The sequence below is a fragment of the Empidonax traillii genome, unplaced genomic scaffold, assembly GCF_003031625.1.
Source record: "Empidonax traillii isolate 1590-97213 ecotype Southwest subspecies unplaced genomic scaffold, ASM303162v1 scaffold270:size1067046, whole genome shotgun sequence".
NCBI classification, from domain to species: Eukaryota; Metazoa; Chordata; class Aves; order Passeriformes; family Tyrannidae; genus Empidonax; species Empidonax traillii.
This window is the reverse complement of record NW_020955463.1, coordinates 898,183-925,374: the sequence shown is the minus strand read 5'-3', so window position 1 is coordinate 925,374 and position 27,192 is coordinate 898,183. Positions and strand designations below refer to the sequence as shown.

Genomic DNA, 27,192 nt, shown 5'->3' with positions numbered 1-27,192 from the left:
TGGTACATTTCCCACCACATTGATTTTCACATTTCTGGAACGCATTTCCCCATAATAGTCATTAGTGCACAGAGAGAAGAGTTGGAAAGGTGCGGTAGAAGCACGGCATTCCTAAAATATGATTTGAGATTTGTACTGGATCTGTACTGTTTGCCAGAAATTCTAACTCTGGCAAATAACTTAGCCTTTCTAGGCTGTTTGCCCAATAGGCTGAGTGAAAAAAACAGCAAACTTAAAAATCTGCCAATATTTATGTACCAGTGTGTGATTCAATTGTTTTATTGTAGAGTAAAAGTGACACAAGAAAAAGAGGTGGACGACGGAAATCCCAAACAAGTTTGGGGGAAAAATATGAAGCATTTGAATGTCAGTGTTAAAGAATTTTAAGACCTTTAATTAAACCACCCCAAAATTCACAAGTTCAACAAAACCAAAACAAGAAAGAGCGCAATTGCTCTCTTGGGGTTTCAGGGCTTTACTTCTACACATATTTTTCTAATTCCACGTAGAGGAGCAAAGAATGTGCTTTTCCCACCTGAGAAGTGTTGTTTGGTGATTCATGAAGCTTTCTCCCTTGTCTGAAGCAGAGGTTTCTCAGTTACATGCCCCAGGGTTGCACTGCTGCACGCTGGTAGAGAACTGGCTGGGAGGGGCATTGCCATTAGGGAGGTTGTGAGACCTGGGGAACATTTGGGATTATCAGGATATTACTTGGTGCCGTGTGTGTATGAATTTATATATCAGGAGTAAATGAATTGTTGTTCTCAATGGCACAGAAAAATAAATAAAAAACTTCTCTCGGCAGGATTGTGAATGCTGGTTGTGGGTTTAGATTCATGTTTCAAGGCTCCAGCCACTACTGGGTTTTATGTTTGCAGGTCTTCTCTGCAGTTCCAGTGCTATCTCAAAAGCACCATCTTTTTGTCTACACAAATAGAAGCACTCAAAATGCAAATCTGCTTATGCACAAGCTCATCGATTTTGCCTTAGAAGTGCTGGCTCCCCCCTCAACATAAAATACAAATTCTCCTCAATGGAAACGTGTGGCACAGTCAATGCCTTAGTAAATCAAGACCAAAGTTTGCTTAATCCCTACAAGATTATTCTTATTCAGTAGCTGCTGCTTCTTTAGTAGTAAAAGTTGTCACAAAGAAGCCACCATTTAGTCCTGTGCCCCATTGACCCAAGCCCCGTAAAAGTCAACTCATCCCTGTAAAAGCTTCATTTACTATGTGTCAGGGATGTGTTAGGAAGTGCAAGGAGGGAGAGAGAAAAGTCAAAGACAAATGTATTGTGATAGCTTAGGACTTTACATTTTCCCTTGGTCTAAAGCGTAGAGTTAATTCCAACCTGCAATTAACTGAGGAATGAAGTCTGTATTTTAATTCTTTTTGAAGAAAATAATAAGATAATCAGTGAGAATGATTATCAGAAACTGGAACATCTACTGCTGTGTTGCTTTTGCTGGTAACTTGAAAAATAGGTGGTCTGGCAATTCTAAGAAATAGGGGGAAATCATGTCTCTACATACAATTAGACTGTAATTTCTTAAAAGACCAGTTATAATTCTTGACGTTTCATGCTTTTTCATTCTGACTGTGGAGTTAATACTACATTCTCCAGGCAGACCTCTCAAAAACCATTTGATAAAAAGTTGCTGCCAAGAGACAGACAACAGTATCAGTATTATGCATTGCTCCTGCAAGGATCTCATGAGACTGCCATTTCCTTAAGTAAGTATGTTTTCACAAGTCAGTTTTTGCAACTCTTTTTAAAGGAGCAGAATCTTAATACAAGAAAATAAATGTTGATCTAAATAAAGAACTAGACTTGTAGTCTCCCTGAAATATTGGTAAGTGACAATCAGGGTCTCTTTAATCCCTGACACCAGGTGAAGGTAGAGGGGGAATTCATGTTCAGTCTCTAACAGGTTATGTTGGTCAGATCTTTCAGGTTTAGGACATTTAACTGTTTTCCATCCTCAAGTGATCAGTAGTTTAATTCAGTAACCAGCTCCCATTAGCAGATATTCCTCTTTCCTAACTTGAGAGCCAAAGCCTATTTCTATCGTGCTGTACTTGGATCCATTTCAGGTTTCATCATCCTCCTGAACATTTCTGTCCAGATACGCGAGTTCTTCACATCCAGAATAGCTCATTCAGCACACACAAACAGCCGGACTGTCAGTCTTGGTGGTGAACACCTTGTGAATCACGTAGCTGGCAGAGAAAGGGGGTTGAATTTGCTATAGTCACTGGATTTGATACAATGGTAATAAAATTCCTATATTTTTTGTATCAAAAGTAACTTTGTCTCTCTTTGGCTAATGGAATTGCCCATGCTTGCAAGAAAAAAAAAAATCTTATCGTAGTGAATGTATGCAAGGCAAATTCTGATTTACTTTTCCCTTTTCTATTTCTGGCTCAGTCTCAATCTTTGTATATAGCTTAACTTTGCTTTACCTCCTATTCCTAGTTTCCCTAGTTTTTTCCCTATCCCCTAGTTTCTTTCTGAAGTGAGCTGCTCATATCTAGAAATGTATTCAAAATGTCCCTTTGAGTCAATATACCAAGTCTTTACATTCCCAGCAGAGCTTTCCTTCTGAATGATCTGTCTTGTCACATAAGGAACATTCCTGATGTTTTTTCACAGGCCCTGCCAGTCTGTGCACACTCGCAGAGCAACTCTGGGGATTCTCCAGCAGCAATTTTCTTGGCTTTGTGGCACAGAGTGTGAATCCCTGCTCAGACGACAGGCATTTGTTTTCCTGTTAGTTAGCAGCAGTGACCGCGAAGCAGCCTGTCAAAAGGGTGTCAGTTAACATGTTCAGCAACCCCTCCTGAAGCTTGAGGCAAACTGTGAAATAATTTCTTCCCCTATTGGCATCTTTTGTGAAACTAGAATTCCTCAGCCTTCACCAGATGCTCTGGAACAAGTGTTATTTGAAGCAGCTTATAGGATCTGTTCCTGTGTTTTTCTTTGTGGTCTGTCTGCCTGTGTCAGGCTCCAGAAAACAGTGAAAACATTCAGTCTCCCATGACACTGAATAGAGGGAATATGGGCTAATCCTGCAACACAGCCTTCAGAAAGCTCTGTGCAGGAACTCCAGGTTCTGCTCAAAACAAACATACCTTCTGGAGGGTTTCTGCCCAAGTATTTTCTATGGAGGCCAAAAGCACTTACAGATCCTTCAGGAGCTGTTCCATTGCACCTAACTGGAAATTTCCTTGCTTTTTACTTCTGGCAATTTGGACTTTCATGTTAAATGTACATCCCTCTCTGTCAGCTTCCATGTTTTTCAAGTCTGTTGTCTTCCATCTGGGAGCCACCTTTGTCCTTTATGTTAGACTCTGAAAGGCTGTGAAAGTTAAACAGCCTCCGATGGATGGCTGCCCGGTCTCCTTTGCTGGCTGCCTCGTGGGATCAGAACTCACTGTCCTTCCCCTCCACTCTTACGCCTGGAATGTAAACACACCTCACAAAAACAGAGGAATAAACCAGCTGCTATTCACTCTTTTAACCATCTATTGAGCAACAGACCTTTATGCCATGTTTATAAGGCAGACTGCTGAAATGGAAAATCGGGGTGGAGAGGCGACCTCGAGAGGCCATCCTGCCTCAAAGTAGGATCAATTACACCTATTTAATTCCTGATTAATATGTCTCTAACTTGTTCTTAAAAAAGGCCTAAATGATGGAAAGTCTGCCACCCACAGAGACAATCTCTTCCAGTACTTCCCTATCTGATCCCCCTTCTTCTGTTGGCATGTTCTATCCAAGAACTCACCTACCACCTCCTTTGCTGCAATTAAAACCCATTATTACTCAACTGTACTATGGTACAAAGAATGGATTATTCTCTTTGTGTCTCTGCTGACCACATATACCTGAAGATCATTATCTTTACTACACTTAACAACTCCAGATCAATCAGTTTTCCCTTCCAGAACGTGTTTGCTCCTAATCTAACAACTGGGTGCCAGCTAAGTTGATCCTTATCCCTTGTAACTGCTGCCCCAACAGAGCTCAACCAAGCAGAAGACATTCACTTACATTTCATATAGTACAACACCAACATATACAACCCAGTGTGTAATTTCTTTTTTCACAATAACAGAATGGTTTTGGATCGTCTCCACCTTGCGATCAGTCTTCATCTTCTGCAAGAACTCCCAGCTACCCTACCATGCTCTGTGCAGTCCATCCCTTTTGTTCACAGGTCCTTGCCATACAGTTAGTTGCTGAATTCTGTTATTTTTCAGGCCATTTCTCCAATGAATCAAGGCAACTTTGAATTCTAACCCTGGCCTCTGAAATACTTACAAGGAACACCAAGCTGACAACAAAAAGTGTAACAGGATTCTACACTGCAAGAGCTTTGCTTTTTCCTGCCCAAGACCACCGTGGAGAACAGTGGAGGCAGTGGGAGCACACCCCAGCAGCAGCCACCAGAGGCCTTTTCCAGGCTATATGACCTGTAGGAACTGGTTGTATAAAGCTAATAGCACATACTGTACAGCTGGGGAACCTTTCCTTTATTACTTCAGACAAGCTATTGATGAAAATACCGAACACAAGCCACCAAGGACAGACTTCAGTGGAAGTCCTTGATGGATACTTCCATTTTGACAGAGTTCCTAATAACTTCTCTGAGTTTTCCACTTGTTTTATACACTCTCAATGGTAATTTAAGCTCCATGATATTTCCTCTGCATATTTATAAGATAGTCATATAAGATGTTGCCAAAGCCTCAGTAGAGTCCCAGTAGCTGTCTGATCTACTGCAAATCTTCCACACACACAGTTTGCTCTACTGTCACAGAAGCAAATCAAATTGGTTTATGTGATTTCTTTATAAGAAGTCCATGCTGACACTTACCGTACCTTCTTGCCTTATGCACAGCTTGACTGGCTGTTCCTGCAGACCCCTGAGATGTCAGCCAACTGTCTGTACTTCCCCAACTTGACCCTCATATGGAGGGGCAGCACATGTTTTGGAGGATCAATGGACATCCTTGTATAGTGCAAACAGCCAGATATGGGGCTGTTTATCCTGCCCTAGAGGTTCAAGAGCAGCTGTGTCTCTTACTGCACTGCTATTATGAGGAAGGTGTGGCCAGGATCGGGGCACAGGTGAGCCTCAAGTGTTTGTTCTGGTGGTTTCCTGGTTGATCTGCAGGGACTGAAGAAGTGGGTGAAACACAGATGAAGGTGATGTGGCTGCATCTTAGAGCACTTTGCCCTCCTGTCTGGGTCAGTGCAGCAATGCCTCAGGCTAGAGTGATGCTGAATCACCAGCACCTGAGGGCTCAGTGTGTCTCTGAGCTGCAGCTTCTCAGAAGTATACTTCCTACCTGAGCAATGGGAGCCATCAAAACAAACTACTGAAAGCAAGACATCGAAGTACTTTGCCAGAATTCTCAGTACAAGGTGAAAAGTGGAGTCTCTGGGAACTTACAAGCTCAAGTGGAAACCAGTATCAAAGCTCCATTGGTTCTGATGAAAGGAGAATTCAGCCCAGGGGCTATGACATTTAAGACTTCACAGATGAAAAAATAATGACTCCTCCTGGTTCTACATGGGACTGGTTTTCTTTTCATTCTCATAGAACAGGCTAAAAAATTTACACTTGGCCTTTGATTTCCATGCTACTATTTTGTTGCTCTTAAGGGAATGCAGTAAGAAGTAGCTCAGTATTAGTTTACATAATAATGTTTCCACATGCCTGTATTTAATTTCTAGTTGTAAATCCAGGTTCTACCAAATCCCACTCTCATGCTGGTACATGTTCTTGTGAAACAGATATAGGGAATATTTGATGTTATAAATTGGGTATAGAGTTCCCACCCCAGCTGCCCACTAGAAAATCTCAAAAAAACCTGCAACCTTGTTGTATTTTTGTTCCTGAAGAGGAATGATTGATACTTCTTAGAAGATGTTTGATACTGACTGCATTATACAGCAATACCTATATAGTTGTTTTCATAGTAAACACTTGTTGCAAGTAGCCTTGTTTGAGACAGCAGTAAGAGAGATGTGGTTTTCCAGGAACTCAGACCGTAAAGGAAAAGCTTTTAAATAAAAAGGTGAAAGGAGGTGGATAAATATAACTTCTGTGTAACACTTCACATACTTCAAAGTGACAAAAGTACCAGACTTTCCAACTTAGTCTCTTCCAATTTGGCCCTGGGCATGACCTGATGGGGTTCTGCCAGTCTGGGCAGGCTACTCTCAAGAAGACCTTTCTGCTGTCCACCTACAGACACCCTTCTCAGCAGACGTCAGCTTAAGGACTGTACTCAGGGGTTTAAAAGACTAGAAATTACTATGATTTTCTCTGCTTTACATCTTGAAGCATGGTCAGACACTATTGGCTGTCTGTTGGGGTTTTTTTTCTCACTTTTTTTGCGTGTGGTTTCACTGCCAGTGAAAGGTTGGTGCAAATCTTGGAGCACTCTTGAGTTTTCTGGTTGCCATTACACCGCTCACCTAGAAATACACTTATTCCTGTTGCAGTCTTTAGGAGATGCGAATGCCTTCTTCAGACTGATGCCCTTACTTTTTCTTTCTTCCTCTATTATTTCTAATCAACATGCATGAATGAACATCACAAGGGTTCTTCCATTACCACAGTGGGTGTCTGCTCTCCAAGGCTGAGAAGTACTATCAAATGCTGTGCTCACTATCTTAATTTTCTGTCTGAATGCAAATTCCTTTCAATATCCCAGACAGAAGCAAAAGTCTCACAGTTTCTCTTAAACCTGATGTTTTTTGAAAGCAACAGGACACTGGTACAAAGGTGACCTACAGCAAAAGCAGCATTGTGCTTGCTGAAATGATTCGGCATAAAACTAGTACTCTCAAAATGAATTACTGAGATACAGACTTTATCTCCACAGGTCACCACGCAAAAGTGCTCGCATTTTCAAGACACTGAGCATTAAAAGTTCTTTCATGTAACTCTGGAGGGTGTATTTTACCACCCTGTCTTTCTTTTTGAGATGGTGAACCCCTTTTTTGCTGTTTTAAAATGGGTCATATTGATACATAAACAGATTAATATAAATAGTCAAAAGGACATTTTTAAAAAATCAGTAATCTGGAAACCTCAATATTTTTGTAAGTTTCAATGACTTCTGTTTTGGTGTTGATATCAACCCTTTTTACTATAATTATCTTACATTTTAGACAACAAAAGTAAATCTTAAAAACTAGATTTCTTCATAAAAAAAAAAAAAAAATTGGGGATTTGATCATCTCCAAGCTTTCTTAAAAGAAATCCAAAGAAATTAAACACAAAATGTTTCAAATTTGCTGACCTGGCATCTAATTCACAAAGATGTAGCTGAAATACTGCTGACCATTTTTCATGACTACACTGGCTGCCACTGAGCACTTGGAACATTTTAAAATCCGGCCACATATTTTGTGGCCGTTTCACAAGATTCCCAAAGTTAAGATTCCCATTTTAAGAGCGGCCTAAAGCAATTACTTAAGTTATACACTCTCAGTCCTTCCTATGAATAGAATTTTTCTCTGTATATAAAGAGAGCAAACATGAATAGGAAATCTACCATTGAAAGGAGCCCATCTGTGCAGTCCAGGGAAGGCACTGGAGACCCCAGTGTGGTGCCTGTTGGTTTCTTGGTCCTCTCCCACCAGCACAGCACAGGGTGGGGTTGTCCCATGTTGCACGACTTACAGATTTCTTCTGATTGTGATGAGTACATTCTTTCCAGTTCTCAGGCCTGGTAGAAAAATTCTTGAAAAGGTGCAAGAAAGGAGCTTAAAACCTCTTAGAATGCAGATTCTCATCCTCACACTAGTCAGTATTAAGAAGGGCCGGCAGCCTTGTTGAAAGTTCTCAAGTCACAGGGTAATGAAACACATTATCTTACGCCTCAACTAGTAGATCCATAAATTCCTGGACAGCAAGGAGTCTTTCTTAAAGATGCATTTCATGCTTCCTACGTGCTTCAGTGTGCTCCTCAGTTGATGTTGCAAAGGAAGGCAGGTAGTGGTGGCCTGAGTGCACTAAGTCTCTTTGTGGTTTTGATCCTAATGGCTTGTTTCTTGAGAGCATGGTTTATCTTTCCCAACTTTATCTGCGTCAGATTTAGGCATCTGGTCTCAATAGCTCATTCTCCTGCTGCAGTCAGAGAAGAGATGGAAGTGCTGCAGATGGTGATGCCTGCTCTAGGACATGCAACCGAGATGAAATTTTAAATTATGCTTAACATCAGATACCTACAACTCTTAAAGTGCATCAAACTGAGTGTGCCACTTACAAAACTGCACTTCTCTCTCCTATCATAGCAGCAGGGTGAGACAGTGAGGGACATTTCAAGATGGGATTCCCATCCCATATTCCCTGGTGTTTAGAGCATCCCCAGCAAAGAGTCAGCTTTTCTGCATAGACCAAACTCAGGTTGAGGCTTGCCTGGGCTCACATAGGAAGCCTGTAGCAGAAAAGGGCCTGCACCCCAGTTCTTCACCAACAGTCTTTCTTATGCTCAAGATAATGTGCCTTTACTGTAAAGAAAGAAATGTCCCTAATTTGTGGTTATTTACAGCACTGTAAATCAGGCACATGCCACAAAGTACCAATAAAAATTGTTTAAAATCAGCCTTAAATAGCTAAACTCTCAACAGCAGCTCATAAAATGAGACTTGGCAGTTCTTAGGTAGTTATGGTTAAATTGACAGTCCTTTTGGGAGTTAAGATAGCCAAAAGCAGTAGTAGTTAGGAGTGAAGTGATAGATGATGGAGCTTGTTTGGTGAAGAGCCTCTATTGCACTCCTGAACGTTCATATGTTCACTGGCCCTGGACTGGGAGAAGGGAGATAGCAGACTTTGTCACTGAACACCAGCTTGAATTATGCATCTTTTGCTGGTATGGCCCTAGAAACTGCAATGTCAAGAGAATGAGCTTTGGCGTGAAGGATTCCATTGCTTCCTGTATGTAACAGGAGACTTTTCAGGCAGGAAGAATGATAGAAGGACAGTCGAGTCCAAAGCAGGCTGAAAGGAAAGTAAAGAGAATCTGCAGAAGGGACCAACACCATGAACAAAAAAAGCCCATCCATAAAGAAACCAGATCTCAACTCCTTTTAAAAAGTCAGGTGCACAAGTTATATTAGCCTCGAGCCAGGTCTAACTTCCACTGCCAATAACCACTTCCACTGCCAATAACCCAAGCTGACATAACAGCAACATTAAGGAGGCTTGGGGTTTTTTCTCTGTTGCATTAGGCATTCATGTCTCTTTTCCACTTCTTTTTTTTCCTCCTTTTTCTTTTTCCTTTTTTTTTTCCTCAAGGTACTCGTATTTTAGCCAACCACCTCCCCTCTTGTTAAACAAGAGGAGTTTCAAGATGGGGCCCAAACCTAAACACTGGCTCAGCAACCCAGCACTATGAAGCCTGTGGATTTGGGTCGCAATTCTGCTGCTAATGAGAATCAAGCACACCCGGGCACTGGCAAAGCAGCTCGTAAAACATGAGCTCGCATCCAGGCTGGATTCCTGTAGCCTCCCTTGCAGTGTGTCAATGCAGTACTTTCATGCAGTTCAGCCGTTTGTATCATGCTTCATCTCCCTTTCCTGCCCTAGCTAGCTAGGCCGGCTGGATGTTTCACCAGAACAGCTCCCAACTATCAATGTCATCCTACACGCAACAGCTCAGCCGCACAAAGCTTACTGCCCTCTTTGAAATGCTGCACCAAAGCACAGAGAAATTTGTGGTCATTGCGAACAAGTGAAGGCATTGAACAAGCAATGGCCCAAAAGCTTCACAGACATATGCACATCATGCTGAGTCCAGTCCATGCTCTGATGGGGACCTTGGTGTAGCAGCTCAGGCTTGATGACAAACTTGGTTACCCTGTTTCTGAACCAGGCCACGTTTTTGTCCAGATGCCTCAGAGTAGGCATGCAACTGTCTATACTTGGCCATGGAAACATGACTTGGCCCTTAGACCTTCAGAAATGCTTGGATTTGTTAGGTTAGGAGTCTGTAACCCTTTGAGGTGCTTTCTGATTCTCCAAGAGTCTCATAGTTTGTTCACAGTAGGACAGGAATGACAACAAGGGCCTATCATGCTTAAAGCAGTCACCGAGACCACTGAACTGGTGGTGCCCACTGAACTTCATAGCCACTTATGGAGTACTGGAGGATCTAGTATTCTCAGTCTATGCCAAATCTCTATTTTCCTGCAAATAACAGACCCAGTTTTAAGAAAGTGTGGTCACACTGAGTGGGTGCACACTTGTGTTGGAGGTTTCACAGCAGAACATGGGGTTTCACAGCAAGAAATTTTGGTATCTGTGAGAAAGTCAGCCCTGACAGAAGACAGCTGCACCCTTCCCTTTGCCACACAGAAAAGGGGCATCTGGGGCAGTGCCCAGCCCCAGGGGCAGTGACAAGCTTTGCTGTTCTGCTTTTCTCTCAGGGCAGTATCAGGATCGTGGCTCTGCCACGGTTGCTCTGAGGTCTTCAGAGTTGTTTTGAATGCAGAAATTAAAATAAGACTTGTATAGTCCTAGTAGAGTTTGATTTATAGGAGCTTTTCTGCAGCTTTGGAAAGGTGTATGACTAGATACATTTACTCTCATATTCAACCCCACACAGGGGATTCACCAGCAGATACACCCATCTTGTCCAGCCTTTGAAAGCCATGCAGGGGAATATGGCCTGGCACTTCCTCAAGACTGAAAGAAACAGAAGCAATATGGAACCTGAAGTTCTCTGGGAGGATTCGCGAAGGAGGATCTGAGCTTGGTGGCTGCAGTCCCACTACCTGGCAGTGCCTTGGTAGGGAGGATATGGTGTGCCCCACTGGCACGCTCCCTGACAGGCTCTGAGTGATTCCTCGTGTCAGTATTCACTCACTGTGGTGAAGTAGGACAGAAGGCAGTTCCCTGGTATTTCAGAGATCCCCAGGGCAGCCACAAACTCCTTCCTCTGGTGCAGGGCCACTTTTGACTAATGCAGAATGATTCCCACACTCTCTCCTATTGTTGGGGATGACACAGGGGTACAAAGTAGGACTTTCTGAGCATTAAAAGTACAGTGAATTCAAGAAGCTCATGATTATTTTTATAATCAAAACTGCTTTCTGTAATAGCACCTCACATTTGATTCTCCACTGATGGATCTTCACTGAGAGTATTGTGGATCTCCACTGATGGATAGTTTAGGTAGATAAAAATATAATTCATCAAAGCCAGAGAACATAATCAAAATCTATCAGAGTAAAGAGATAATTAAGAAACAGTTTTAAGTCCACATAGCCTTTCCCTTAGCCAAAGTTAAATCCATTCTTCCTTGCACAGAACAGAGATTTTATGAATCTTCTTTCCCTGTCTTCTCCTTCTAGCCCATAGTGGAGTGATTACTCCATGCACTTGCACGTGGGTATCCAAGTCTAGCTGTCACCCTTTGTCAAACTCCAAGTTAGAACTTAAGCCACCGTGTTATCAAATGTCCTCAAAATGCTTCACCTGACATACATATTTATACATTAGCCCACCAACAGAGGTTGCAGCTCTTGTATGGTGCTGGAAAAGGAGACTGTAATCCTGATCCCAGTGTATATTCTAACTACAGAACAGAAAATTGGAGCTCCCCTTACTCTCAGTGGTTTATAAGGGGTTGTGAGTCCTCAGCTGTTACAAATGATATGACAGAGATGATGGGAGCAGAATGAGTTCTTTTTTTATGTCAGACTCAGGTACTCTTTTTTTATGTCAGACTCAGATGCCAAGTAGCTCAGCAACATTTAGTATGTGGGTGTTTTTTCACATTCCCAACAGCAAAAGTCAGGCTGTACATATTCCCTCAGGAACTCACATATCAGCTGAATATCCAGATCTTTATTGACATCTGGGATGTCCACAGATATTACAGCAGTGTACAAAGATCACAGATCAGCAGGAAATAAAACCTGAAAGTGCTGATTGCCCACCAAACTTTATCTATCACCCTTCTTACGCAAGTGGAGCAATTTTAACTTAGGAGACCCCTTGTACTGGGTTTCTACTATGACCACTGAGCTTCTGAATGGATTGATTGCATCTCTTTCTCCACAGAGGTTCCACAGCCGAGTATCCACACAGGGTAATGTAGGCAAATAATAGTCTGTACTCCGAAAAAACCCTAAATGAGCAAACTCTTTCCCAACTGATGGACCTTCTCCAATGACTCAGGTCAGATATTAGATAGGGCTTCCCTCTGCACTCCTCCAGTGTGGAGGATTTACAAGCATCATGCCACGTTGTCATTAGCAGTCATTGCCCCAACCTCACTGCAGTCATTTTTATCAGGGATGTACTGAACCACTTCACACAACTGCACACACAAGGTGTGTTAATTGGATAACTAACATTTCTGTTCCGTCTTTGTCTGTCACATGCTTGTATCCCAGTACAGAGAAACTCTGACTATTACAGGAATCCAGAAATGCAAATGCCTAAGGACAGATAAATGAATATTTAATTCAAAACAGCAAGATGTTGTTTGCGGTTATTTATTTTACTAAAATGGTTACATATGTTGAAACAAAGAAGAGCAATAGTAATAATGTTTGTTTTTCCAATATCATAAATAATTATTGAGTTTTCATTAGCTGTTGGCTCAGCACTGATCATGACTTTTGTTATTTAAAAAAAGACACACATAATTCATTAGAATTTGTGTTTTCAGAAAACTCTAAAGCAGCAGTAGAAAAAAATAAATTAAAGGAAACAGTAACAAGAAATTAGGCCAAGTATTTCTTAAATTTAAAACCCACTTGATGTGTTTTACAGTTATTCTTGTGCTTTGATCATTTGAAAAAAGAACCATTAACAAGTTGTTTATACAATGGCTTGTCTTCTCCAGTTTTACTTCAGAGAAGTCCCCAAAAGTACCTTTTTTACATGACAAATTTTGTTGTCGTTTATACAGACAAAAACACTGAATATTTCTAACAGAAAGGTTTGTCAAAACCATGAATTTATTGTCACAAAATATTTAATACCAGAATAACTTATAATAGTATGAACAAAAGTGAAGTATTAACTCTCTGTTATTAGTTATAAACTCACATTATTATGTCAAAATCCAGTAAAGTATCAAAAATTAATGTCATGGAATCTTAGACACATAATGATGCAAGTCAGTAAAACATATACTTCAACTGTTCATACAGTCACAACATACATTTCTTGCTTGGCACTTTAAGTCAATGCAAATCAGCAATTTAGAAAACAAAGTAAAAATATATATGTACAAAATATTTTCATATCAAATCATTTTCATTGTACACTAAATAAACCCAACAATGTTGTGTTACATCAAGAAGTTTCCTAAGAAGTCACACCAAGGCTGATATTTGCAATGTATCTTGACTATTTTAGTGCAACTGAAACAGCCTCTACTTGGAAGTTAGTTTCATCATTAGCACAGTCCTGCTTCCATTGAAGTGGAAGTTCTGCCATTAAACTCAGCAGGAGCAGAACTAAAGTCTTGTCTTGTTCATTGATGGCTCACCAAAAAGAGAAACAAGGAAAGGGATAACTAGGAAAAAACCTGACAGAATACCCACAGGAAAAAATCCAAATCCTTGCAGCAATCAGCTCTTTTCCAGTTTTCTATAACCGATTCAGTATAAATTGGTTTTGGCTTTGCCACTGTTTATTCAAGCACTGTAAACCTCATTAGACTATTGTTATATGACTTAAGAATAACTTGTACACCTCCAAATAAATTTTAAAAATAAACCTGGTTTTATGCTAGTTATTACACTCAATAGCAGTCAAGTTTAGAGACATGACATTTAATACATGGTTTAGTATCTTCTTAAAATGCTTCTGCCTTAAATGCTGAGATTTTTCAATGTTCCAGTTCCCACTAGGATTCTGCCTTGGGCTTTGATAGTTTATATTATAGATTTTTCTCACTGAAATATGAAATGTCAATCAACTGTCCTCATTTATGCAGTACATACAAAATGAAAATGTTAAACCACATTAAAGGAATAAGTTCCACCATGGAAACATTTTTGAATTCCATTGCAAATAATAAATGGCACTACAGATTTGGTTTTGTACAAGAAGAAAAAAATCAATTTCACTTCTATCAAAATTTCAGTAAGTCACTAGTAAAGCTTTAAAATTATAGAAATTTGACTTGAATTTATAGCTAGTCTGGCTAACACCTTCTCAACTAGAAATCTTTAATGAGCAACATAGCTGGGTGCATATGTTCAAAAGAATCTGAACAATTAACTTATTTCCTAAATTTTTGTGTTCTAGAGTATTGCACTTTTCAAAGGAATGATTTTGGTATTTTAATATACTGCATATACAGGTAAGAAACATGCATAACAACCTCATTGTCACTTTGACAAAACATACTGTACAACTTTTATAACACTGTTGATTAAAAAAAGAGAAAATGATGTAACAATTTCATTAAGACTCATCAATTTGTACAAGTCAAACAAGCACAACTCTCCAGGGCCTTCAGCAGTAATGTGTTTAGCCCTCGGCTGCTTAAGCCCACTTGGAATAATATACAAAGTTTAAGCATTATGGCATTGTCATTTTGAGGCATAACACTGTTGTACTATGCCCACGTTATAGCTTATTTTTTCAAAGCAAGGCACTTACTGTAATAGCAATGCAAACATCTTATGCGCACTTTGATTAACATAAAATAAGTTAATGTTCTGATAAAAACAGTTTTTTTATAATTTACATGCTTTTTTAGAAGCAATTGAACATTTCATTTAATACAATGGAAACGTCTGAGTCAGAACGGACCTTAATTTTTTTAACTGACCATCCTATAAGAGGGGACCTATTTTCCACATTTGCCTCATATCTGTGAATCTGATTTTGCTGAAAACCAATCCTGTGAGGAAAATGTCCATCTGACATAAAAAAAAAGAAAAAGGACCCATCTCTCAAAACTGCTGAACTAATGGCACTTTAACAGTCTTTACTTCTGATATATGTGATGATTTCTGAATGATGCAGCTGGTAGTTCCCTGCAGTTTATCCTTCCCCTGGGCAAGGTTCGTTAGGGCCATAGCTGCGTTGATCTCCTTCCAGTACGTTTCATCTTTGCTGGTTCCTTTTCTGTTAGCTGCACTAGATTCAAGCAATAACAAATATTTACACATACAGCTTACACGGCTACATGACATCAGGAAAACCATGATAACAGCAATCATTTTGGAAAACTGTGAAGTCCCTTACCTTTCACACTTATTTGGTCCATTCTCCAGATTTTCTGAAAATAGGAAAAAAAAAAGTCTATTTTATTTTAATAGTTTTAAAAAGAAACACATTCAGGGAATAGGCATATTGAAAAAGGACCCAAGATTTCTTTAAAAAATTGATACCAGATATAAAATAAAATCTTTGCTTTGACACATAAAAAGGACAAGCTTCGTGCTAACATCTGCCTGGAGAAAGCTACACTGAGTTGGACCAGGGCACATGCCAACCAAAAATGCTGTGGAGAGGTTCCCAAGCCATGACTTTACAAAAATAGGCTTTTGTGAAGTAGAACCTCACTATGCCTCACCAGACTTGCACTGGCAGAACTGGTGCTGAACCCTGCCCGGCATATCCCACGCCAGACTATGTCGAGGAAAAAGCTATCTTGGCAATAGTGAGAATAAAGGTGGTCTTGAAGGTTCACCTACATTTTGCAGGGTGATAGAGCAGCAGTTTTTAAAAACATAAATCCCAAGGACATAAGGAACTGCAAAACCTAAAAATAAAAGTCAGCTTCATTGCCCTTCAGTGAATGCCTTCTTGTATGCACTAAAAATAGGACTCTCACCCATGCACACATGATGTGTGTGAATTTTAATGTGCCCCTTGCTGAGGCTGCACCTCAGTCCCAGAGGCAGCCTGAGAAGGATACAAGTAACAAGCACACCTTGGTGTGTTAACCCGTGAAGGTTAACAGCCTTCAAAGATGAAACTGCATCACAGGCATAAGCTACACTTTCTCATCAAGAGTAACATTTGTTCATTCACTAAACCCTCACATCGCAGGGAAGCCAGAAATATTTACCGAGCAGAAATGCCTAGGCTTAATTCAGTGGGTTTGCTATCCCCACACAGAAATACATTACAGAGGAGCGAGAAGCCGATGCCCAGCTGCAGTACACAGGAAAGCAAACAAAAGGAACAGCAACAGAATGAACACTAATGGCTACAAGACCCCAAAAGCCTCTGAACAGAGCATAAATCTCATAAAGTAATGCATATCTTTATGAGACCAGATTACCTACTACAAATCAACATTACTGCTAGATTTCCATTAGATTATTAATTAAAAGTCGATCTTGTCTTTAAACAGAGCTTCCAGTGGAATAGGTGCCAAAGTACATGGCAACCCTCCACTTATGAGCAACCTTGCCCACCACGGCCAGCAGCCCATTATCTCACACAGCCAATAATCCAGCCCAGTCCCACTGCCCAGCACATGCAGGACACCACAGTCTCACCAAAGAAATGCAGGGAGGCTACCTGTAATTTCAGAGGTCAGCTGTTTGCCAGGCTGTTTGCCTTGGCAGACTTCCATCCTTACGCAAAACTGCTTTTTAAAACTGTTCACCAAAGTTTAAGCTTTGTTTTAAAAGGACACATCTTAAATCAATATCTCTTAAGCATTCCTAGATCAATGCTTGAATGGGATTCAATAGGGGGAAGTCCAATCTATGCAGAGCACAATGAACAAAGGAAAAAAGAAATATTTGATCCAGAAAGAGGTACCGAATGACACCAACAGTCTCCTTCTTCACACTGTACTTGGCTACAAAGAATTTTTCAGCCCTGCTTCATTGTTTTTTTAATTAGAGACAATTTTCAAGAAGAGGTTTGGACTGAATAGGTCAGAAGGCATAGAAATGGAAATGGCATGTAATAGAGAACATCACTGCCAGAGCAAACCTGGATATAAATACACCTCTCTCCAGCATCTGTCAGTTTCTTTCACTGTTGGAAAATATTTCCTATGAACAAAAAAATTGCTTGTACAAACTTCTGAGGAAAGTAGGTGCGAATGGTGACACACATTCCAATTCCAGCATTTATTTGAAGGAGTATTTGCAAATATTTTTTACTGGTGTTTAGCCAGCTCTACAAGAAAGTAGCTGGCCCATGGCATATAAAAGCAACAGCAAAACTAAAAAATAAAATCCAGGAGAAAAGAGTTGCCCATTCTTTAACTTTGCTGAAGATGTTTCCTGAATTACAAGTCTTTTCTTATTCCATTCAGGTTTGATGGTTTTTTCAAATAAAAAATTTATGTCAAAGAAACTCGAAACTGGGATTACAATAAAACCATCACTGATAATTTGCAAAGCTCTGGCTAATAACTGCTGTAAAAGCATGTTAGTACAATGAAGTCTGAAAATCCATCATTTCAAAACACAAGTCCCCTTTTTCTTGCCAAAAATTTTTTTTGGCTATACCAAACCTCTACTACGCCAGGTTTACACTACCACAGCATGCGCCAGGTTTGCACTACCACAGCATGCAAGCAGCTCACATCTGTCTGAACCACTCTTTTTTAGTTGGGGATATAACCACACTGAGAGAGACAAAGACCATTCCTTATGAGCTCCTTGACATCATGCCAGTCGAAACAACTTGTTCCAACCCAGAGCAAAAGTGGGGTTCACCTCACATGCCACTAAACTGCCATCTAAGTCATGTCTCGTTACCCAGGCTACTTGTTCAGACTCCATTCTTGAACAACAGAGATGTCCTCTGAGAAGTGGTTTCAGTCCATTTATCTAACACTGCAGTCCAACAACCCCGAGTGCTGCTACAAAGCCAGATCACTAAGCAAGACCTCTTCTGTGGCCCCTCCTCACACATTTTCCCTTTGGACAGCATTATCATTCATGTGGATATGCTATGAACTGGATGAGGGAGGACCATATCTCTCCTTTGGATATTTAGTACATCCATAATCCATATCCATATTTGTATATAGATATTTAGTACACTGGTAGTATAACTACACCCTTAATGGCTTAGGTCAGCCTGGAAGAAAGGTAGTGCAGTCATGTCTAGCTCTTCGCCCACCAGAGAAAGTACATAGATGACAAAATTTTACTGCATTTATAAAAACAAGCAAAAAAGTGAATCTTACCTAACATTCCCAACATTCTGCATTTTCTTCATATTTTCCAATCTATCTAGTCTACCCTCAACTGCTAATTAAAGCTTTTGATAATTAAAGCTTTTGATATTTGACATATCTGCGTAAGAATTGCAAAGTATATTTCAACTGTAAAAGCAACATTTTGGTGAGGTTGTTTCACGAAAATAATCAAAGAACAGCATTCTCAAAATGGAAAGTGTTGGGTTTCTTGACCATCACACAACATGTTCCTAGATTTCTTCTCTGAGGCAACAAGGAAATGGGGCTGTTGGCTGGGTAACTTCTCTGGAAATGGTGACAGAAGGAATGGAAAAATGATGCAACATACTGAATCTCACTGAGCAGCCTCTCACTGAGCAGCCTCTGCTAAGGACTCACCCCAGAGCAAGTGCTGGTGGGCACTTAATTCATGAGCCTTCTCTCAGTACACCAGAAGCAGCACTTTATAGGAGGTACCAAGGACGCACCACAGCTGTCCTCTCCAAGCACTCACACGCCTTCGGTGGCAGCCACCTCTGCTCTCTTCTGAAGGAGTGTGGTCATCTCGCTTGGATCAAGGCAGGCTCTCACACAAACTTAAAACCCTACACACTTGTCAAGCTCAGATCGGTGTGTCAAATGGCTCCAGGGAAGGCCAGTGCTGATGAATTATTGTATTCCACACTGTTCCCAAGATTTACTTAAAAGGATAAATAATGGTGTTTACCCTACTACATACATACATACATACATACATAAATACAACTCAACAGCATAAAACTGGCCAGCACAAATAATTTTCCTGAAAAAACTACAGTTTTGTTCGACAGCATATTTGTTAACTGAAACCCAAAAAAGGCTGCTGCCGAAGGTGTTTTGTTTTGTCTCAGAAAACTTCTTGTCAAAGTACATTTGTAGGCTTTCAGCATATATTGAGATCCTACAGTAAATCTACTTAATATTAAACATCAGAAATATCTTTTTGTTACAAGTTCAGAAACCACTTAAAACAGTGGTCACTTTCTCTACAACCAGAGAGTTTTAAACACTGTGAAAATGGAAAAACTCAATCATTTATAATTAGGGATTGTCATTTATACCTCACTTTCTGGTGCTTCATTCTGCTCCCAGCTGCAGGCAACCAAAGAATCAGCTTTCATCCAGCCAGGAATGTCTCATTCTGCTCTCAGCATCCGCCCAAAGAAACCAGCTAGGTGGGATATTTGTTCCCTCTTGTTTATAATAGGAAGTCACTATAAATCATTTACCAATGGAATCCTGTATACCTCTCCATTAGTAGGAGTTTTCAATATACAGTTTACTGTAGGATGTAGTGCCAAGAGTGTAGACACCAGACAATACCAGCTTTGTGGTACAGCATGGCATTTTTCAGGACTCACATAATTATTAATAATACTAATGGCTTTTTTTTTCATCATGAAATTTCGTCATAAATATTCACTGGCTGATCCTGACAACTCTCTTGCAAGGCATCCTGCATCCCATTTTAGTAGAGATGGAAATGGGCCTCAGAAGTCTAAAGACAACATGCCTAGGCAATATTTTTACCATTTCAAAATCATTTAAGAACACAATTTTCCTGGATTTCTCTTATATTTAAAATATAATTTTCTTTCATTCTTCTGCTATCAAAAAGGCTTACCCAAAGAAAGTAAACTACAGGGTTCTTGCAGGGAAACCATCCTTAAACTGCACACTAGTGCAAATCATCCTTAAACTGCACATTGGCATCACTTAGTTCCAAATTACTAAATACAAAGGTACTTTGGCTACATGGTGTTTGTGGCATGTTCAAACACTTCAGAACAATTCAGATCCTTACAGTTCACCACATCCAAACTAATAACTTGGACAGCTTCAGAGGTGGGCTAAATAATGTTAATTACAGTTACATTTTATCCTTTGGATATAAGAATACCAGTCTAAGAATATCATGTCTGTGGTGATGAACTGACTTTACCTAAAGGCCCTGCCAGGAACACCAAGGGCAAGACTGACCACTTATGTAGGACCAAGAAGCCTCCACATTGCCCCCCCTCTCGCTGTTATATCCAGCTCAAGCTGAACTGCAACAACTGGCTTAAACCCTGCTTTATGTTATCGGGTAACACTGACAAAGCAAAGATGGCTTGAAACCAACAGGGGAAAGAACGTGTGAATGAGGGAATAAGACAGAGAGGAAAGGGTACAGAACATTATGTAGCAGGGGGAAAATGGACATGGAAATCAAGACACAGCACGTCAGTCTCACATGACAGTCATATTTCTTGAAGCTACTTAAACATGTACAGATTCCTGATGAATTACGCACCTCCTATTCTAGCTCAAAACAGAGGAAAAAATAAGAAAAAGCTGCTGGCCTCAAACGGTGAACACTATAAAATATTTGTTGGTTCAATAAAAGGTCGTGTAAAACTTATCTTCATTTTAAAATTGGCAACGTTATTCAGTTGTTTCTCTTGCTGCCTCTCCTGAACTTCCTCTTGTTGGTTTTGGAGACTCTGGCTTAACATGTGTTGACCAGCATTTTCAAAACAAGCAAGCAGAGGAAAAAGAGGGAGGAACAGGAAATAAACTGGGGCAGCTGAAAGAAAAACCAAGTTTACATGTGTGAGCAAATCAGTGGTGAGATGAGGTAGGTCACATACTCATACACACACACACCTTGACTCCAGAATTTTCCAAACTGCAGTTTCAGGGCACATAAGAATTTCAGATCTCTCTTTTTCCAAGAAAAAAGTTGGGTTAATTGGAGTTAATGTTCCTGTATTCTTCTGTATTGCTGCAGCTTCTTTACCCACAAAGGATCCCAAAGTAAACCATGAATCACACACCACTAACTTGCACTCTCATCTGGGGTGGAAAGGTAGCTTAGCCAAGGCTGCTCAGCAATGCAAGGGAGGGGAAATTGTAGCCCAAAGTACCAGGCCAGGCTCTTTTCTCTTATAAAAAATGTCATTTAATCTTGGTGCAAAGACTGTAGCATCTTCCGAAAAACAAGAAAACCTCATCTTCTCTCACTTGGAGGAACAGCAGTTGGCTCTCCCATGATTACACTTGCAGGCTCCTGTGCTGAGCCTGATGTAAACAGAGAAATGAGTTTCTAAACATGCTCAGCCAGTGCCCTACACTACTACAGGCCTCCTACACACAGGCAGGACTCATCCCATCCAGCACTGAAACTCTTAAACCCTTTTCCCTTTGCGTCATCCTACCAGGTTTCCCTCAGGGACAATAGACCTATTAAGGATGAATTATGGAGAAGTGCAGACAGGAAAGCTTACGCTGGAAGTGACTCCAAACCACAGTCTCCTACAGAAATATTCCCCAAACTCACCCCGTTGGCAGACCCCCTGCAGATCACGGGCCACCTCCACATGGGATCCATTCAGTGTTGTCCCTTGTGAGGCCGCTCCTGCCCAAACTAGGTCCCAGAGTGGGAAGGTCTGTGTGAACTGCCCAGTTGGGGCTGGCAGTGCTCATGCAACAGAGCCTTTTGGCGGAGGGATGGAAGTCCCTCTTGGAGTTTCAGGTGACCTGTGGCTGCAGACACAGCGAGGTAGTGTGACCTGGGAGAGCACATGATACCAATCACAGCTGGTCTGATCTCAGGGGGGTACTGGGTTTCTACTGACAAAGATTTATTACTATATCCTTTAGTTGGGTGGGAGGAGGAATGCTGTCAGAAACTTGCAGGAACGAGCTCTGGGCCCAGGCTGTAGAGAAAGCTCCTTTTCAGCAAAACTTTATTTTACCACTGCTCTCTCTTTCTTCCAGGAGGAGGTTACAGAGCAGCTTGTAATGAAGTCACCCCCACAACCCTGTTACCTCACTCCTTCGGCTTCACAGTGACAGCAAGTATAACAACTGACCTGTCATCAGCTGTTATGTCCTTTCAGATGAACAAACTGCATAATGACAATTTATGTTCAGTGACAGCTAGAGTGAGTATTTTTCCCTGCACACCCAGTGTTTTTTTCCAGGAACAGCTACAGCTCTGATCTGACATCTTCTATTAAGACCCATAGGTTGGGTCTTGCCAACGTTAGAAATATCCCTTTGCCATCATGCCCTAGGACCAAGCCTTTTCTGTGAAAATCTTTCATTGAAATTTGCTTCTTGAACCAAAATTTCAGATATAATCTTTAACTGTGAAGGACTGCTACCACACAAGATTTTTTCCTGAATGCCTGGGAACCCAAAGATTTTTATGTTCTGCAGCCTAGAGCCTGCTGCAGTGGGAGTTGGCATTTAGTTACATTTTAATGCATGTGATTTTTATAAAATGAGTGTACATGCCCACAGAGACAGCGATAGGTATATTTTATAAATCATAAAAAGAGAACTGAGTTTGCAAGTCTATATTAATATTTGCATTAATAAGTGCACTGAAAGCCCCACGTAACAGTAGGCATGGTGCAAATGGTCTTACAGTCTTGGACTGTGCACATGAATGTAAGAATTTATGAGCTAGCAAACTAGATAAAAACCTTGTGTAAATCACTTTATTGTTCAGGCTGTCACGGCTGGCTCTAAATTTCCCATGACCAGTGACAGCGTGTTCTCCCTGGTGTGATGCAGGGCACGGTGTGAGACTTGTTTTCTTAGCCAGATCTTAGCAGAGCTTACAATGGGAGCTGGGGCTGTGGAGTGTTGAGGCGAGCTGTTAACAAACTGACGGTTATGTGGTATTATTTTCTTTTCAAGTTTGCTGCAAAGCTGACTGAAATAAAATCTTTTCTCATTGAGTTGGCATGTAATTAGTAGCGCAATGTTGTCAGATTCCTTGGTGATAGTCTCCCACATGCATTTCACAACGCATAAACAAACATCTGACCTAGGCTTCTTTTTTTGTGCGTGTCATTTAGGAAGGGATTTACAGCATGTGCTGTGCTGACTGACTGGATAAAGTTGTCCGCCCTCCTGCTGTAAATCATTAAGGGGTTAACTGGTTTGGCAGAAGGTGAGCTGGAGGGTGAAATAATGAAAAGAGGAGAAAGGGGAAGGGAAAGAGAAAAAAGAAATAAAGGAAAGAGTATGGGAGATGTGACAAAAATGATAAAATGGTAAATGAAGATTCATCAGGAAAAAGAAGAGTAAGGAATATGAAGGGAGAAAACATACCACTGTGTCCATTTTCTTTAGTTTTAACACAAAAATATCCCTTTTCCCACCCAGGAAACTTGCTGTTGTGCAGGCAGGCACGTTCAGGCTTTTACTCTGGATCTAAGGAGTTTAATTGGGAGCTCTTAAAGCCTAAAATAAGGCTTTAAAAATAAAAAGCTGAAGTAAAATGCAGCCAGGATAAGCACTATTACACTCCAGCATGATTGTTTTTCATTAAAAAAACGGGGTGAAAGGGAGGGTTTCAAAGCCATATTTCAACCCTAGGCTGACACTACAGCAGTAAAATCTGATTTTGTTATGCTAGTTGGCTGTGGGTTTGGGAGCAGACCCTACATATGCGGTGTAACATTATGATACGAACACATGCACACAGGATATTTTCAGAAGCCGCTTGCAGAATTTGGAGAAATGTGCCCCCCCGCCTCCTGCGGCCCTGCTTGCAGGAGCCAGCTCCTCTCCCGTCCCTGGGAGCCAAGGAGGCTCAGACATGGCATATGCTGCACAAAGGCAATTTAAATTACAAGGTGCTGTATTTTCAGGCAAGTGGAGGAAGTTCTAAGTCAATGCCAGAACCGATTTCCACGGTGTGTTTAGCCAGCAGCATGGAGTAAAGAATGGATAAGTCTGTCTGAAAGAGGAAATTCACAGCTTCTTTTACTCGCCTGTAAGATAAAGAACTGACTGACAAATATGATCTCTTTAAACACAGCTACTTCCATCCACTGCATGGGGTAGTCAGATGTGCACAATACTTACCACAGAATCACAGAATATCCTGAGTTGGAAGGGACCCACAGATCATCAAAGTCCAACTCCTGGCCCTGCACAGGACAGCCAAAGAATCACACCATGTGCCTGAGAGTGCTGTCCAAATGCTTTTTGAACTCTGTTAGGCCTGGTGCTGTGACCACTTCCCTGTGCCCAAACACCCTCTGAGGGTGAAGAACCTCTTCCTAATATCTAACCCAAACCTCCCCTGACACATGTACAAATACTAAAGCCCAGTGATGTCCCTAACTGATGTCCCTAGGTGATGTCCCAAACTTAATGTGCTCTGTGAGATCATAAGCATAAAAATTCAAGCAGCTTGTAAGAAAAGTGCATCAGCAGGGCTCCAACAATAAAACAGCCATAAAAAGTGGCTGTAAGCTGCAAAAGAGCCTCACGGTAACCCAGACAATATCTTTCACAACAGATCCTGCAAATCCAGGGATTACATATAAAATTTTAAAAATTATTTATATCTCTAAGAAGATACAGATTTTTTTAAATATATACACATACCCCTATCTGTTTGTACATTAAGTGTGCATTAAAACAGGCAAGACTAAGCAGTCTGCCTTCACACTAAGTATACTATGAGATAAAGTAGCAGAATCACACGTGGTGTTTTCTGTGGTCACCGCTTCCCAATGGCACAGGACGGAGTTGGGCCAGGGCCAAACCCACAGTAGTAGATGAGACCTTTCCCTGTACAACCTCAGTGCCATGTCACAGCAATTCTGAAGCTGTTGCAGGAACGGGACATAAGAAGAGAAGACTATCAGATGGATATGACACCATCAAGTAAATCATGTTACTGACTGACAGTCTCTCTGCTTGTGCTACAGGTTTGTGTGGGGCTCAATTAGTTGTTCCAACTAACCTTTTCACAGGTACCATAGTATATTCCCTGGTCTCTAGACTCCAAGTGGAGAGCCTGGGCTCTCCAACTTCAGCAGTGCTGAGCACTCACAGGTGTAAGTAATGTCAACAAGAGCGTTCCTTGCTTGTATATAAAGCCATGAAATCATGAGCATCCATGAGGTCTTATGTATCTAACATTACTTCAAACTGTAATTGTTTGGTGCCTTGATTCCCCATTTGTGAAATCTTACAGAAGTCTTATGAAAACACCTTTATGAAAGTTTGCAAAGGACCACATGGAATGTATGAAATGGCACATCATGAAATTAATCATCCTGTCCTCAGAGGTGCTCAGCTGCATTCACTTTACTGCAGCAACAAGCACCCAATGAGAATATGAGCTGTGTTTTGAGGCATCTTTCAAAACAGGCCAACTCACATATATCAGAAAAGTAGCTCCTTCCTCATCTAGCTCAAAATGTGATGGGAATCCCTTTATTCAGCATCCTGAGGAATTACTGCAACCTACACAGAAAGCTGCAGTCACACATCTCCCTGACCATATGCATAATAACCAGCAGAAATAAGCACTGCTGATAGAGCCGCAGAGGGAAGAGCTGCCTGTGGATTATTCTCATCTCCAATTGCACAAAAGTGATTTTAATGTTTGATTGCATTATTTTTGAGTCAACTGTTTAGTTCTGTTTCCTTTGCTTTCCCTTGTGAAGCTATTGCAGTCTTCATGCTCCTACTCACTACAACTTGCACTGTTATTATTTCCATTACAGGATTTCTTCCCAAACCTAAATGTTCCCAGACATCATCTAAACAGGCCCTCAGAGATTCTAGTAAGTATTGGAGGTATCTCAAGAAGGACTGTGCTTTCAGTTTTCCTATTCACTGAGCAAATGAGAGGCAGTGCAGCAAAACAGGCAAAAAGGGAAAGCCTCTTGGAGCAGAAGAACAACATGCCCAGAGTTATTCAGGAAGACATGCCTATTTGCCAAGGACTTGTGAAGAAGCAAAAACATCTCCTTCTAGTCCAAACATCTCCTTGTGTTTAAAACAGTTTGAGTCCTAGTGCAGTGCAATTTCAGTAACTCTGCAGGAGAATCATACTTAAAAGAGCTCAAGTACTATCCTGGCTACTGTGGAGATTGCTGCAGCGCAATAGGTCAGCCAGACTGAGCTTGAATCCTCAAGGAGCAGCAAAACCTTAGTGCTGCAGACACTCACAAATTGAAAGCTGTAAGCAACCTTCACAGCAGAGTCTCTGCCTAAGACAGATGCAGCTCCTGCACTCTGAAGGAACACGTGTGTGAGGTCCTGAAACAGTAGTAGCCCAGCACTTAACATTGCAAAGGCCTTGGATGTGAACCGCTTTGTGGAAGAAGATGGAATTGCTCCTCTGGCAAAACATATGAAACTGTCTGTGATAACAGCAATGAGAGTAAGGATGACTGAACAAATATTTGCAATGAATGCCTTGTCAGGACAGGGGAATTGCTACTGATATGATCTTTACTTTCAATGTTACTGTTTCTGACAGTCTTACAGACTCTGCAGATGTTTATTGGCCACTATATCATTCTTCAAGAATGTTGGCCCTTTTCCAAAACCTGAAGAGTCTGAATGTGAAGGGGTTTGTTATTCAACACACACTGCTGCTTTTGGAGACAGTGATTTTCAAGAAACCAGCAGGGAAGTGTCGTCAACTGATAACAATACAGGGGCTGGATTCAGACATCTCAGCACTCAGGGCCTCAGCCACTAAGGCAGGCTGGAGTAAATGTGCACCACATAGCAGGGGATGTGTATCCACGTGGCAGAGAACGCTGCCTGAGCCATGACAGTAACACTGCGCCACATTAATGGACCTATATCATAACAAAGACTGGTGCAGACAGAAAGGGCTTACTAGCTCATCATGACCTTGATACACTGCCTGCAGTTCTTGGTACAGCACAACTGCATGAATTTTAGAGCCTCTGTGAAACTCACTCCACGATGCTGCAGAGATTAGTTCTGTTCCAATCGGCTCCTCTAACTGCAGGACACACTGCATAACAATGAGGCTCATTCATACCCCTTTGCCATTCATCTCAGGAAGAGCAGCTCGCAAAGACGCAATTGCTGAGCTGTAGAGGACCCTAAGCCACAATATTTCAAGACAAACAGATTTGCTTTCAAATAGAGAGTTTTTGAACCATGGGCAATACGCCCAGGCTGTTTCTCTGAGTGAAGATGCCGATTCTCTGAGATCATT

General features: G+C 41.1%; 1 protein-coding gene across 1 annotated transcript in view; it reads right to left on the bottom strand.

Annotated features, from left to right (window-relative positions):
- Positions 1-12,515: 12,515 nt before the first annotated feature.
- MKX (mohawk homeobox) overlaps positions 12,516-27,192 on the bottom strand; it is a 49,330-nt gene continuing 34,653 nt past the window's right edge. Inside the window, 2 exon segments of the mRNA XM_027889687.1 lie at positions 12,516-15,133; positions 15,242-15,275. Coding sequence (XP_027745488.1) covers positions 14,947-15,133; positions 15,242-15,275 — 221 coding nt within the window. The 3' untranslated portion in view covers positions 12,516-14,946.